This window comes from Lichtheimia ornata (assembly GCF_029851405.1).
Source record: "Lichtheimia ornata isolate CBS 291.66 chromosome Unknown scaffold00004, whole genome shotgun sequence".
Lineage (NCBI taxonomy): Eukaryota > Fungi > Mucoromycota > Mucoromycetes > Mucorales > Lichtheimiaceae > Lichtheimia > Lichtheimia ornata.
In genome coordinates, this window is record NW_026695324.1 from 206,876 (window position 1) to 221,705 (window position 14,830).

The following is a 14,830-nucleotide window of genomic DNA, read 5'->3' on the forward strand; positions in this document are numbered from 1 at the left end:
TCTCTCCTGCATCATTTCACTTGTCCATCACAACCACCACCACATCCAGTATTCATGGATCACGAAGGACGTAGAAAAGGGAACATGAATAGAAGATGTATCAAAGCCAAAAGATGTGTACCGATGTTAGCACAAAGCTTAATGCATACACAGAGGTCAACAATCAACACAACAGCCACAGGGCTCTTGCATTTTCCTGGTTGGATCTTGTGCCACGCGACACTTTTAGGTATTAGAATGAACGCACATACATGGATGGATGTGTCAAAGGAACAAGAATCTTATGCCGTACATATAGCTTGGAGCTATTCCATTTTGTAGAGCCGCTTATCTGATATTTCAGTGGGTGGATGGTAGAATGAACCAAGTCCTTTCTTTTTTATGTAGCTGCATTGATGGGTCCACAACAAATCGGTGTACTTTCCAATAAAGGATAGGCTCATCCAAATTACAGACTTTTGCTTTTCTTTGATCATGATCGCATTATATGAGATGAATGCCATCCAGCTATCTATAAGGTGGAGGAGGAGTATGAAAGCCTTTGTCATCACAAAAGCCATGAGGGCTGGTGGTATAATGATTATCGGGGATCGTAGTTTGAATAGATATAGGGTGGTGTCCGTTCTCAGTCGTGAATGTAGCATGTTGTTTGTATACGGGGGTTGGGGAGATGCACGTTGAAAAAGTAGGGGATCGTTCTCATTTGATCTGGTATTGCTCAACCGAGCTTTACGATTGGAAGAAGGAACAACATGCGTAAGTAGACGAATGAAAGTGATCTGCGTTAGCATCCGTATAGCTCATCTGAAACCCGTGTCAGTTGTTGGATAGACCAAAAAAAGAAAAGCGTAGTATAGATTTTTGTTCAGCCCAATGATGATGAGTTGTGTGTGTCAGATCAAGAAATGGGGGGAAAACATATATACATCGATTATAGTGCAACATTAAGCTATCGAATCCAAGCAAGAGAGATAAAAGGAAAACATCAAGAGTGCGGCGAAAAGAAAAAGAGATCATAAGAGTGAGGAGAGTGGGAGAGAGAGAGAGTAGGCGGGTTCGAGGAAGGGAACAACAACCAAAAAGTAAAACTCGAAGGTATCGTAGGTGTGTCTAATAAGCTGTGAGCTTGTTCACCAGCATGGGGGTATACTGGAAAATCGTCAAAGCAGAGAGTGTGATAATACCAAGGAAGATGAAGTCTATGATCTATGGTTAGATACACTGCAAAAGTGTGGTGGTAAAGGGTATCCCAAAAGACCCCAGGGGTAACGGTTAGCTTACTGAACAAGCATTTTTCCCAAGGTTCCAACATGTATAACGCCGTTTGCAGCTCATATTTGTAAATCAGCGTTGAAATGGTGCCGCGATGAGAAGGTACAGAAGACATTGCAGTCGAAAAGGAGCAAGAGAAACTGAGGAAAGAAACAACAGGCTTAAAGAAAGAAAGCGTGGAACTATTTTTCAAGGCGACTGATTGCCACGACGCCCGCAGGTTGCCAAGCTTTTTTTGGCACTTGCCCAATCACTGCAATTTGCTTCCCAATTATTGTCTCTAGTGCTTTTGCTCAACACCCAACCTACTATTCCCTCATAAAAATAGAGTCATGCTATTATTATTACTACCTTGATGTCAATTCTTGTCACTCAAATACCCTCAATGGATCATGCATCTTTGAATTAAAACATATACATTCATACACAGCCATTCTTTCTTTGAATCACCTTGTACCATGTTACCGAGATGTTACCATGCCACGGCTTACCATTTCTGCAACCTTCTCATCAAAGCCATTTATTGAAGATTATGTTCTATTCGTGGGAACATTTATCCTAATCGCCTTTGTTGTAGCACGTATCTCCAATAGCAGCGATACCAAGGTGGCGTTGGACAAGGTCAACAAAGGATGGGTTCATTGTCATCTACTTTAGGCTATTCCTACTGATTGTAGTACGTGCATAGCTCAGCATATTGATGATCGAGACAAGTGCTTGCACCGTGCACTTTTGTAATATGGATGCATGATTGTAAAGGGCAGCAGGATTGGGGTGGGGCTTGACAAGATACGAATGATAAGAAGAAGGGTTTATACACTTTCAATGTCAAGGATTATCTTTTTCAACAACAATGATCATTGAAGCATGCCACGCCTTCTCACTTTATTCAACAAGATAAGCCGTAATTGTGATCTGCTGGGTGAGGAGGAGGATACATAGGGCAAAAGAAGAAGCCAGCGGAGTATGTGATGTGTGGGAGGGTGGGGGCCACTCACTCAAGGATGGCCATCAGGCAATCTTGGCTCGTCCTTTTCCTTTTGCACAATGGTAAGGATCATTCATAGGAGATGGAAAGAGCAATGGAGAGATGGATTGGATGGATGAATGAGTAGATGGATAGATGAATCAATAGATTGACTGATTGATGGTGTTCTTTATAGGCTGACCAGGCGCAACAGACTACCAGAAAGAGAACCTTCCGCAAGTTTAGCTACCGTGGTGTCGACCTCGACCAATTGCTCGACTTGAGCAGCGAGCAATTCATGGAGCTCGTTCACGCCCGTGCCCGTAGAAGATTCCAACGTGGCTTGAAGCGTAAGCCTATGGGTCTTATCAAGAAGTTGCGTAAGGCCAAGAAGGAGGCTGCTGCTGATGAGAAGCCTGCTGTCGTCAAGACTCACCTCCGTGACATGATCATTGTCCCCGAAATGATTGGCTCTGTTGTTGGTATCTACAACGGTAAGACCTTCAACCAGGTTGAAATCAAGCCTGAGATGGTTGGTCACTACCTTGCCGAATTCTCGTAAGTGTCAATATGGGATAATTGTATATACATCATGGTTTATTGATATGATTTCCTCCCCTCAAAAACAGCATCTCCTACAAGCCCGTTCGTCACGGTCGTCCTGGTATTGGTGCCACCCACTCTTCCAGATTCGTTCCCCTCAAGTAAATTACACAGTATTTACATGCCATCAAACAACGATCTGGTTATTCTCTTCCGCAAACTACTTGTTTATAATGATTGATCTTGGTATTGGGTGGATGATGACAAGCTATTACAATGAGTGATCGGCCAAAATGCAACATGACGGATCTTGCATGGTTACGTTATGGGAGGAAAGGGGTATCTTCTTTTGCATGGGCATGGTCAGTGACGATGTGGTGGAGTGACCATACCCTTAGCAACCTTTTATGCAGGGCCCCCCTATCATGTATTTTTGTGATCAAACAAATCATCCTTGCAAAAATGAAAGAGAGTATATGGAACGATGGGCTTTTTCATTAGATATTCATAAAGTCATACTATGTCTAGGCAGATTAGATATAAGCCATGGCCTTATTTGGATGATGGTGGAGAAACATATCATTAAGCTCTGGCACATCACCACCTGTGGAAAAGAATGATGCATGATTAGTATGTAAGAATGCCATACTTGAAAGAGTGGTCGCTTACCACCAGCATTGGCATCCAGTTGTTGACCACCACCGGCTGCCATGGAAACCTTGTTGGGATGGTGATGGAGATACATATCATTCATCATAGTATCAGGTTCGCCTACATACAAGGAAGAATGCCATGGTGAGTCTCATATCCAAGTGCTGCTCCTTTTTATCGCTTACCAGCATCGGCAGCCAAACGTGGAGTACCAGCTGCCATAGAAACTTTGTTTGGATGGTGGTGAAGATACATGTCATTCATCATAGCGTCGGGCTCGCCTTTTAAAGAATGAAAGACGTTGAGACTTTAAGCGTGCATGCATGCATCTATTACGTATTCACATACCTTGTCCTTGCCTTAGCTCTGGTCCACCATTAGAAATTGGGGCTGATTGATGATCACCTGCTAGCGCAAATGCCATTGCCTTGGATGGATGATGGTGGAAAAACATATCGGAAGGGAAGACGTTGCCATCTACTTTACACAGTAAGAGATTGACCCTCTATGTATACGACAATGATCATACCTTCATCTCCATTTGCAGCAAAGTTCATGCTTCCTGCACCTATTTATAATGTTAAAAGTACAAAGAAATTGGGTTATGATTTGACTACTTACCAATAGGAGATGTTTGACGATCATTGGCAGCAGCAAATGCTAATCCTCCGGGTTCTTTGTTTGATACAAAATGAATAATCATTATCATGTGGCATCATTGATGGTGCAATGTACTTACGTGCCGGAGAAGTTTGGCGATCTGTCATTTGAGCACTCACTGCGATAGCACCCAAGAGGAATGGTAGAGTGTACAGGCTGGATTTCATGATAGGAAATGAGGAAGAAAAGTACGAGTATGAAGGATACCCATGAATTGAATTGTAAGAAAAGGTCAATCTACCCTACCCTTGATTAGATACACTAAACCCTTACGGTTAAGCTACGCCGTCTATGTGTGTGTGTGTGCGTGTGTGCGTGTGTGGAGTCACCGTTGCATGACAGATGAAAATGATCAGATCCCTGGTGATCGTTATTCCCGCCACCCCTTCTTGCACACATACCCCTACCTTTTTCCCTTCCTCAACTACTCTCGCGTCTTCATGGCAAATGCCTCAGGCAATGCGGCTCCTGATATGCGTCCCTCGCCGTCATCCACATCGGCTCAGTCATTGAACTCTTCTACATCAAGGACACCACTTAATAACAATCCTCCACCACCCACAAACGACTCTGCTGCTACTGAAGAGGATCACACAACTTACTTTTTGCTCGACATTGAAGACGCCCCACCTGAAGACCATGTCAGCCATACTAGTTCAAAGCATTCCACGTCTCGTCGTTCTAGCACAACTTCCGATTCTTCAGACTCGAGTGTGTCAGCGCAAGTGGTGATCGATCACGGATCTTCAGTGCCACGCCGATTCGAAAAGCATATTGCTGGCCACGTCTTCCGATCCGATAACGAGGAATCAGAAAGCGACTATGCATACAGTTATCGTACGTCACCACCGGGCAGGGCAGATCATTCACATCATCATCATCATCATCATCATCATGACGACGACGAAGTGGATATAAAAGACAATAGACCATCATCATCGTCAGCAGCAGCAGCAGCAACAGCTTCACCACTCAAAGACATTGGATTCAGTAACCATGACGCCGACACAGCACGCAAAAGTGATGTTTCGATGGATGAGACACCGGCATCACCCTCAACGACATGTCCTGGTGGTGGCGGTGGACTTACAGTATACACAGAGGAAGAGGAGGATTTGATGGAACAAGTACCAAGTTGGGATCATGAGAGAATACGGCATGAAACGGAGAATGATAATAGTCCTTATGATGCTGGCGATGAGAGTGTCGATCCTTCTCGAATCACCCACCGTGAAAATCGCAAACCACGCAAAAGACCCCATCATCATCGTTTATTACAAGAAGATCTTCATTCTCATTCTTGGAGTCGGCGAGAAAGTACACATGATCAACGAAAAACGGGTTTATCAAGTGATGAGGCATTACGGTAAGAGTCGTCATATTATCCATCTACAAAGAAGCTCATCATGTGATTTTATTTATATAGCAAGTTGCTTGTGGTGGCAAATCAGATTTTGGATGAGGAGCGTGCAAGGATAGCAAAGACCATATGTAAGTAAAAAACAAGCGAATTGCAAATGGCAACAAGGTTTACTAATATACATAATATAGCAATCAGCGATTGGGCCCTTCGACCATGGTCACTCCTTGGCATTATCACCGGCTTTTCATTACTTGTATTTTACCTTGTGGGCTACTTTCTCAGTGATCCATACCAATATCGGGTGACAGGTGTGCTGGTGGAAGCACTATTGATATTTGCGATGGTTGCTTGGAACGGATACCTATATCGCAGAGAACAACGCATGACGCTTTTCGAGATGACCAACAGGGCGTCCACGATTATCGAATCATTAGAGCGCAGTGGAATGAACATGGTTCAAGTAAGTATTTGACAATCCATTCTCTCATTTAAAACGACTCATTGTTTTAACATTTGAATCACTCTCAGGATACCAGGATACCCTTTATTCCATGCATGTCGGTGGCACGTGTTGTGCGTGATGGCGTTGTACGAATATTCCCTGTCAATCTGCTTGTGGAAGGCGATATCGTAGAGATGTTATATGGCGACGTATCACCAGGGCGAATGAAGTATATCCATACCCCTCCATCAGCAACCGATCCAGCCTTTTTCACTGAACAGCAACAACAACAACCAATATCATCATCATCGCCACATCTCCCTGATGAACATGAGCAGACCGGTGATACGCATTCATTACAGACCAGAGAATATTATCTTGCCAGAGATCAAGTGTTTAAGCCCTCCTTTTTTGGTGTACCTCCGCCCAATGGATTAATGGAAGAATATCTTCGTGCAAGAGGGCGCTATCATTTCGTGCTGCTTGAGACACCCCTTGAAAGGAATATGCGTAAAGCACTCACACAAAAACGACCCAACACAGTGCTGGCTACTGAAGCTCAAAAACTTGAACATGTTTTTTATCATTACTTGATATGGATCGTTCTCGGCATTTCTATGGTCATCAATTTGCTTCGATTTGGCTTACGTGACATGCTTCTCCTTGGTACGCATGTTGATCAGCTGGCAGAATTGTTTTGCGCTCTCCCATTCTACGTTACGCTACCATTATTGCCTCTTTGTTTGCCAAGCCTATGGCTCATTGCACGGAGCTTTGGAAATGCGCAGCTGCTTATTCTATTCGAGGCATTGCAAATATCCAAGACCGAATACGAAGATGATGATGAAGTGGATGAATTTGATACCGAGGCACCTCCACCCACCAAAGATGTCGAATTGAGCCCAAGTAAGTATCAGCCTTTGCATTAAAGAGAGACACACACATGCTGATGATTGTTACCCATAGAGGTGGTATGGGATCGATTCTGTGCTTTATTATTGAAATGGGATAATTTGTCCTTGACAAGGTCCACCAACTTGCTCGAGTCGCTTGGCAGCACTACCGTCATATGTTGCTTGGATAGGGAAGGCACGATTGCCAATGTAGGTGTATAGTGGGATGTGATGAATGAAACATGGGTTTTTAACCTTTCTCTATAGCCATTCCCAACCGTTGAGCAGCTCATGTTTCCCGAAAAGGAGGATGTGCGTTATGTGGATGTTACCGAGGATTCGGATGAAGAGCTTGGTATAAAGTTTGAAGATCAAGATTGGGAACACTATTTACCGTAAGTGCTTTTTGACCGGTCAATGAAAGAAAGCAAGCTTATATATCCATTTCATAGATCTCTCAAACCTGTCGGCCTAAACTTTATGCTCAACACAAATTGTGGTGTCCTCCAAGGTAGAAAGCGGTCCGATTATCATCGTCGTCGATCCAAGCTCCATGTTTACGTCCGTACAGCTCCTGCTAGGCAAAGTAAGTACTTTTATTGCATATCTTTTGAACCCCATGGTTATCTTACACTCGTCCATAGCATGTTTGTGTCGGCTTGGAAAATGCATTGGTTTTAAGGAAGAAGCCTTGCGTTCGTTTGCTCAACGAGCCGAGATTTATGCGTTTGCACCTTATCATGATATTCTTGACACGCCACGATACAAGTACAGCCAATATTTCCAATTCGAAGTTCCCAATGCACTATCTACCGTTTTCGAAGAAAGAGAATCGGGTATGTTGTTAGACACTCTACTATGAATATGGAAAATGCCTTCTTACATGCTACTTTATTATAGGGAGTTATCAATTGTTAACGGATGGTCATCCTTCCCTTGTGCTTGACAAGTGCTCGGATTATTGGGATGGCGTTGGGTTACGAACAATGAGTGGAACAGTAAGTATATTATGTGTGGAAGAGGGTTACTTGATATTCAATCTATCTATGCGTATAGATGGAAAAGAAGATCAGCGACTTTTTCCAGAATGCCATGGTCCATGATATGCAATGCATTGCTTATGCTTATCGACCCATCAATACGATCAATGGACAAAGAATCCCATTTCTCAACCCTGATAGTGAGGATCATGAAGAACCAGGATGTGCGTTTGTGGTGCACCCATACAAGCAACCCAGCTCAGATAGTTCATCCTCTTCCAGCAGCAGCGGCAGCAGCAGTAGCACTACCAGCAACTTGCCATCCCTTTCTTATCCCGAGTTACCTATTTCCTTGGACGACAATCAGCAAGCAGCAGCACCCGTTGAAGAAGAAAGCTCATCATCCAAAGCTGTGACTCAACAGAGACGATCATCAAGAGATAGTCAATGGTCGACTAGCAGTGATAGCACCAGCGATTATTCTTTCGAAGAGGACGAGCCTGTGAATGAAGAAGAAGAGGAGACATTTTACAAGGAAGTTGTCAAGGGCCAAATCTTTTTGGGAATGACGGCTATGTGTCATCAGCCAAAACCGGTAGGATTTGTGATCTCATTTTCTTGGATCTACATGTACTCATGATAGACTATGTTAGAATGTTGTTGATTGTATCGAAGATCTTGGATTGGCTGGTATTCGTTTTGTCAATTTCTCACCCACAGCCGAACGTGAATCCAAAGGTAACATGATTACAAGCAGCAATAGCTTTGTACTGACGCTATCGTTTTATAGCGTTTGCTGAAAGATTGGGTTTGGAGACGGATTGGAACAGCTGCATTTTATTGTCAAGCCCGGATGATGAAAATTGTGGAAATGGTTATCTGCAATCGCACGACATTAAGGCTCAACTTCCTCGAGGCATTGATCAAATCCGACGCCATTTGGAAGATGTGGATGATATTCCCTTGCATGTTTCTTTATTTGCCGAATGCACACCACGTGCCATCAAAGAGATGATCCGCATTTTCCAAGAGTACGGTGAAGTAGTATGCTGCATCGGCAACGCTCTCAACACGAGAAACACAGAGTCATTTGCATTAGCGGACATGAGCATTGCCATGGAACCCATGCACACACGAGCCCAAACCAAAGGACGTCTCTCACTTGGCAGCAAACAGCCGCCTTTGGCTGTGGGTGCATCCCTTGTCAGTCTACCATGTGGTCTATTTATGCAATACGAGACGAGCTTGTACGCTGTGACACAAATGATACGAGATGCACGACGACTTTTGAGCTGTATTCGTATGGTAAGAGGCTTGGCATGGCATCAGGAAAGGCATAATGGGGTTAACATGGATATATATGAAATAGGGATTCGCATTCTATGCTGGTGCATGCATGTCACTTTCCTTAATGCAATTGCTCACTTCTTGCATGCTTCTTCCGCCCGTGCTCACCGGTTACCAAATTTTGTGGATCATATGGATCATTCTCCCCATCCTGAGCCTATCAATGTTGTTTACGCCCCACGATGACAATATTATGCTACTCATGCCAGGTAAGCCTATGCTCATTCGCTATCATGAAACATTAATGTGTGCTGATCCATCATGTCTAGGCAAAAACATTGAGCATTTGACGGGTCTCATGCGATTCATGATGTACTTTGTTCTACGATTTCTCCCGCTCATCATCATGTGTATCATTGTGTATGCCCTGTAAGTATTACATGTGACATGAAGACGTGGAATAGGCTTATCTAACATCTGTATTCATTTTAGGACGCTCGTTCACGCATTGCATATTCCTGCTTCAGCAGCGTTTGGAGGATTTGGACAACATGGATGGTTGCATTGGAGCCACGAGCAACAGTGGGGTGTTTTATATGCCCAAAACTTCATGCTTATTTGCTTTGTGTGGTGCCTGGCATGGATGTCGCCATCCTTTTTGCACCGGACATTCTCGATCATTCATTCGATTCCATTCAAGAATAAGGTGTGGATGGGTGCCTTTGTCTTAAGCATTGTATTACAATTTTGCTTTTGCGCTGTTTCGCTTGCACACGGTCCATTCCGATTAGACAGCATTCCTTGGTATGTCTACTTTTTGGGTTTCATTTGGCCTTTGGTGTTGTTGCCGATCCAAGAAGTTGTCAAAATGCACGATAACAAGGAGTTTACCCGATTCCAAAAACGATCCAAGCTCGAATTTAGTACCAAGGTACGTGCTCGCAATCAATCCAAAATACCTTTGCTCATTCTCTATTTTTCTATAGCTTGGAATGCATTCACCCTTGTAGAACTTTTTCTTGTTACATATACTACTACTTGCGTAATTTTCATTCAACTTAATATACAGTTTCATGCACACAATCCAAATCACGGGTATCATACGCGAGGAGAATAGATTCAGGGTCCCACATGCAGTGTGTGATTGGTGGATGGCATCGGAGCCGATCATTAAATGATATATCCGACAAGTGCACGTCACTTTTGCAGCTATAAAAGTGAGGGTCAGCCGAGCGAAATTTTTTTTCTTTACGTCTCTGCCTTAGATCCTTTGTCAGGAAAGGGGGATTGGTTCTCCTCTCTCTTTTTCTGGGTAGCATCTTGTGTGCTGTGTGGTTGACAGAGCTTGAGTCATTCAGAGACAAGAATACCTATACCTCCATTCACGATCCCATTTGCGTTTGAACGTTCTTTGGTCTCTCGGGGCCATGGAATTTAACGATCATTCGTTGGATTCATTTGGGGACATTTTTATCCACATTACAAAGAAAATGATATACGTATATGAGTTTATTTATAATAAGCTAAGCAACAGGCTTGCCACTATGAGCAGCTGAAGCAGTGATGAATGCAGCATAGGACCAAGTCAAGTCCTTGGCACCTGTAGGTTCACCCGAATCACGGTTGTATTGTTCACTAAGAGAGCCATCGGATGTTTGCTTTTGAACACGTGCAAAATAAGAGTCGGCCTCTGCTGTCACTGCCTTGATGATATTATCGAATTCGTCTGTACCGCTCTTGTAGGTAGTACCAGATGCAGCAGCATCATCAAATTGCTTGAAAAACTCGGCACTGGTATCAGTCACCTTGATAGAGCCGGCATCCTTCCACTCGCCAATAGCACGGTAATAGAGTTCGGCAAATGCGAGTGTGCACAAATACCAGGGGTTGCCTTCAGAAGTACCTACACCATCGTACTTGTCCTCGGGATAACGACCAATGGCAGGGGAGATGCTGGATGAGTTGGAGTCCTTGTTGATACCATACAAGCTTGCAAAGCTCTTTTTGATCGCAAGAGAAGTAGCAAGGATCTATTCATAAATAACTGTCAGTGAGCTGCTGCGGCATACTTTTATGGTCATGTAGTAACCAACCTCGTCAGAAGCGGGAGTAAAGAATCCATCACCCAAGCTAGCAACATTGGCAGCGATCAAAGTGGATGTATCCAAACCAGAGTCCTTATAGTCAACACCACCAGCAAGTTGATCGGTCACCTTGATATAGCCATCATCCGAGGAATAGAATGACTTGAGCTTGGATTCAATATCACTGGCGGTGGTCGCGTAGCTATCGTTACCAAGGAACTTTGCACCATCGTTAAGTGCACGACGCATTACCATCAACCTGTAAAAAAGCATGAGTCATCCTATCTCCATCATCCTATTGCATTTGTAGTAATACTTGCGTGAAAAAGTGAAGGCCTTGGACTTCCTCCCTATTGGGACATTTAGTAACGTGAATGCATGAATGCAATGATTACTTTGCTTACCAAAGGTCGAAACATGTCTCCGACCAAAGGCTTGAGACATAGTCGAGATCACGTTGAATGGCAGGCTTGAGAGTATCATCAACAAAGCTACTATTGTCCTTGAGTGCTTCAGCAATTTGGATGAAGGTACTGGCACGTTCAGCAGGACCATCATTTTGAGGACGACCCCAGGCTCCGGTGTAACTGGATCCATCCTTGTTGAACCTAAAATGTAATTCTGGATCAGTAAACGATACAATCATGTGATTTCTTTATCGACATGATATACATACTTTGGCTCACCCAAGCAATCGCAAACGGTATCTTCGTTCATGGAATTGATTTGGAAGCCGACATAATCTTGCATGATAGTGGCCAAGTCATCGGAAGGCTCGGTGTTGTAATTGTGCACCACAGCACGCATCACCAATGCTGCATCACGCGTCCAGCAATAAAAGTAATCCTAGTAGTATACATATAAGTATCCTCATAATTACGTACACATAAAGAAATGAATGATTCTTACAGGGTTGGATGTGGAAGGAGATGCGGCAACGAAACCTTTTACTGCTCCTTCAGGATTGATGTTGGCCAACAATGCCTTCTCGCTGTAGGTGGTTTCACCATCGATCCATGATCCAAGGTCGTCACTTGATTGACGAGCAAAGAGAGTTGGCACACCTTGGCTGACATTCACCAGTGAGACCAAAAGCAGAGCTGCTGTAGAGAAAAGGCTTTTCATCTTGAAGAAAGATTGTTGATTGTAGATCTTTGGCACCAGTAAATTGGATCTCTTTTATATCCGTTGTTGTCTATGCATCATCACCGTTCATGGAAACGTGGGACATTGGGTTGCGGCGGGAAGGCTGCTGATCCTGCAGAATTTCTTTTGTGCAAGTACACACATGTTGTGCATCATTCAGCGTGGGAGGACTGAAAATCAACATCAACACGTCTTTGTATCTCCAAGGTAACGGGAAGACTAGCGGGATGAGATCTGGATCCATGCGGGAAGAAAAGCTGATTGCTTTACTGAAAACCTTGTGCATGATGTACTTTGACCCGTCATTAATTTGGTACAACGATGGATGATCTGTGGGGTCATAATATCAGATGAGGGGTTTCTTTTATCCATTCTTGGGATTGATTTACCTTCTAGAAGCATTGGGAAGGGCTTTTAAATAAAGGTTGCTAGACGACACGTCGCTATGGGGATATACAAAAGGGTATCATAGCAACGCCTTACTTTTGAAAATGCGATGTTTCCAATGAGAGATGACAAGAGGAGTTGACGCTAAACCAAAGTTGGGATATCCCACACCAATTCAGTATAGTCTATCTTGAAGGATAAGTTACAATAACAATCATATGGAAATGGACGTGAGTAAAGATGTTCCATCTTCTTGTATTCTTCCCGCTGGCAACCGCCGGGCAAGTTGGTTGGGAACGATGCCTCTTACATCATGAGAATTATCCGCGTCGACAGCAATTCATTTGGATGTTGTAGTCAGCACTCAGCAGCAGCAACCATTGATTGGCGACATAGCAACACCACCACCACCACCACCACCAGGGACCACAGACTCTGACTCCGCATACTCGACTTGTCGACACTTTTGTCTACACCCATGATCTACTCACTCTACATCATTAACAAGGCCGGTGGTCTCGTATACCAAAAGGACTTTACCAACAACTTGGAGAAGTTATCAAGCAATGAATATTTGGTGCTAGCTGGCACTTTTCACGGGTAGGGTTCATCTTGTTTTACACGTCCATGCTCGGCAATCTAATACAATGCCTTGTCAGTGTTCACGCCATCACGTCCAAGATCTCTCCAGTACACAACTCTTCAGGTGTTGAAATGCTCGAGGCAGGCAACTTTCGATTGTATTGCTTTCAAACATTAACAGGTGGGGTTTGGATATCAAGGAAGGGAAGGGAGGGGGGAATCATCATGTTGCATGATTTCGCTGATACACACTACCACTAGGCACCAAGTTTCTATTGTTGACATCACCGCAGCAGAGCAATGTGGATCCATACATGAAAAAGATCTATGATATCTATAGCGATTTCGTGATGAAGAACCCATTTCATACCCCAGAGATGCCCATCCGCTCTGATCAATTTGATCAATCCCTCGTCAAGTTTATTCAAACGATCAATGGTTCTTAAAAGCATTCGTATCAATCACGTGAAGGTTTCATTGGGTCATGGTTTGCATTTATGGTGTTGTTATGGAAATGGCAATATGTGTTGATTGGGATTCACAAATGTAATCAAAGGCTGGGCGAGGTGGATGGATTAGTAGTAGTCAATGCAACGAGATATCCAATCATTTGAGATCCAATCAATCAATACAAGTACACAAAAAGTTGATCAAATTGAGTAAATAGCGTCAAATGAGAAAGAAGAAAATGTATACAGTCGAAGAAAAAAGGGAGACAAAGGATGCAGGATAATCTAGATGGAGTGAGGATTGGTGTGGAAAGGTGACCAGATGCCACGGACACTCTCGGTAGTGGAGATGACAGGCTTTTTGGTGAGATTCTTCATCTTGGCACCACTCGAATCACGTAACAATTGGACCTTTTGGCTGATCTCAGAGGGAGTCATGTTGCGTGTGCATACCACTTTATCACGGCCATTCACTAGAAAGAAGGACATGTCAACAATATGGCTTCTTCCTTTCGTCTCATCACGTGCACATCACGATCGAGTACTTACAGTAGTTTCCTCGGATGATAGGATGATGGTGAGGTCTAGGTTGAACAATGATTTCGATCTGTGGGTTCTCACGAGCGAATGCGGCAAGATCTTTCTTAATGTAGTCACTGGTAGATCGTCGTTCATGTCAGGGTCGAGTAGGGTAGCGTTGTCAATTCAATAAACTCTTACATCATGCCCTTGTTGGATCCCCATCGTTCGCAATAGTTGAAGACGAGACTCTTGCATTGAAGCACAAACGCACCAGTGCCGTTGTTGGTTCGTGGGATAGCTTTGGTTGCGAGGGAGGCCATTATTGTTTACAAGAAGAGAGAAACAGCAGCGGACCCGTATCCACCCAAATCCGACCCACCAAAATAAGCCGCGAAGTGCATAGTTTTTTTTCTCCCTTTCAGTTCTTTTCTGATCTCGGTATCCGATCCTCCTGCAACATGTAAGATCGACCCTGTTTACGTCCATTCAACTCGTACAGTTCCATTCACCCGAGTCAATTAGGTCTCGTCTCATTGTAAAGAACTTGCCAAAGTTGCTTTCTGAGGAAGACTTTCGTGAGCACTTTGCTGCCAAGGGCCAGG

At 43.8% G+C, this 14,830-nt stretch overlaps 7 protein-coding genes across 7 annotated transcripts; 3 read left to right on the forward strand and 4 right to left on the reverse strand.

Annotated features, from left to right (window-relative positions):
• Positions 1 to 1,110: 1,110 nt before the first annotated feature.
• O0I10_001491 (uncharacterized protein) lies at positions 1,111 to 1,387 on the reverse strand (the record flags this gene model as incomplete). The annotated part of the gene is made up of 2 exons (XM_058481586.1): positions 1,111 to 1,199; positions 1,282 to 1,387. The coding sequence occupies 2 exons, from the start codon at positions 1,385 to 1,387 to the stop codon at positions 1,111 to 1,113; spliced, it is 195 nt and encodes a 64-aa protein (XP_058347443.1).
• A 932-nt stretch (positions 1,388 to 2,319) lies between these two features.
• O0I10_001492 (40S ribosomal protein S15) lies at positions 2,320 to 2,947 on the forward strand (the record flags this gene model as incomplete). The annotated part of the gene is made up of 3 exons (XM_058481587.1): positions 2,320 to 2,322; positions 2,436 to 2,797; positions 2,869 to 2,947. The coding sequence occupies 3 exons, from the start codon at positions 2,320 to 2,322 to the stop codon at positions 2,945 to 2,947; spliced, it is 444 nt and encodes a 147-aa protein (XP_058347444.1).
• A 368-nt stretch (positions 2,948 to 3,315) lies between these two features.
• On the reverse strand, positions 3,316 to 4,260 carry O0I10_001493 (uncharacterized protein; the record flags this gene model as incomplete). Its single annotated transcript, XM_058481588.1, has 7 exons — positions 3,316 to 3,386; positions 3,452 to 3,553; positions 3,619 to 3,714; positions 3,782 to 3,910; positions 3,963 to 4,001; positions 4,055 to 4,108; positions 4,173 to 4,260. The coding sequence occupies 7 exons, from the start codon at positions 4,258 to 4,260 to the stop codon at positions 3,316 to 3,318; spliced, it is 579 nt and encodes a 192-aa protein (XP_058347445.1).
• A 273-nt stretch (positions 4,261 to 4,533) lies between these two features.
• O0I10_001494 (uncharacterized protein) lies at positions 4,534 to 10,068 on the forward strand (the record flags this gene model as incomplete). Its single annotated transcript, XM_058481589.1, has 16 exons — positions 4,534 to 5,459; positions 5,520 to 5,584; positions 5,645 to 5,916; positions 5,985 to 6,804; positions 6,865 to 7,001; positions 7,059 to 7,186; positions 7,244 to 7,377; positions 7,436 to 7,627; positions 7,692 to 7,789; positions 7,848 to 8,366; positions 8,425 to 8,509; positions 8,562 to 9,076; positions 9,141 to 9,327; positions 9,388 to 9,487; positions 9,551 to 9,989; positions 10,045 to 10,068. The coding sequence occupies 16 exons, from the start codon at positions 4,534 to 4,536 to the stop codon at positions 10,066 to 10,068; spliced, it is 4,641 nt and encodes a 1,546-aa protein (XP_058347446.1).
• A 513-nt stretch (positions 10,069 to 10,581) lies between these two features.
• Positions 10,582 to 12,267, reverse strand: O0I10_001495 (uncharacterized protein; the record flags this gene model as incomplete). Its single annotated transcript, XM_058481590.1, has 6 exons — positions 10,582 to 11,088; positions 11,152 to 11,401; positions 11,463 to 11,492; positions 11,547 to 11,750; positions 11,819 to 11,988; positions 12,052 to 12,267. 6 exons carry the CDS (start codon positions 12,265 to 12,267, stop codon positions 10,582 to 10,584), a joined length of 1,377 nt encoding a protein of 458 aa, XP_058347447.1.
• An 886-nt stretch (positions 12,268 to 13,153) lies between these two features.
• O0I10_001496 (uncharacterized protein) lies at positions 13,154 to 13,703 on the forward strand (the record flags this gene model as incomplete). Its single annotated transcript, XM_058481591.1, has 3 exons — positions 13,154 to 13,275; positions 13,335 to 13,438; positions 13,519 to 13,703. 3 exons carry the CDS (start codon positions 13,154 to 13,156, stop codon positions 13,701 to 13,703), a joined length of 411 nt encoding a protein of 136 aa, XP_058347448.1.
• A 288-nt stretch (positions 13,704 to 13,991) lies between these two features.
• On the reverse strand, positions 13,992 to 14,548 carry O0I10_001497 (uncharacterized protein; the record flags this gene model as incomplete). Its single annotated transcript, XM_058481592.1, has 3 exons — positions 13,992 to 14,179; positions 14,256 to 14,362; positions 14,427 to 14,548. 3 exons carry the CDS (start codon positions 14,546 to 14,548, stop codon positions 13,992 to 13,994), a joined length of 417 nt encoding a protein of 138 aa, XP_058347449.1.
• Between the last annotated feature and the right edge of the window lie 282 nt (positions 14,549 to 14,830).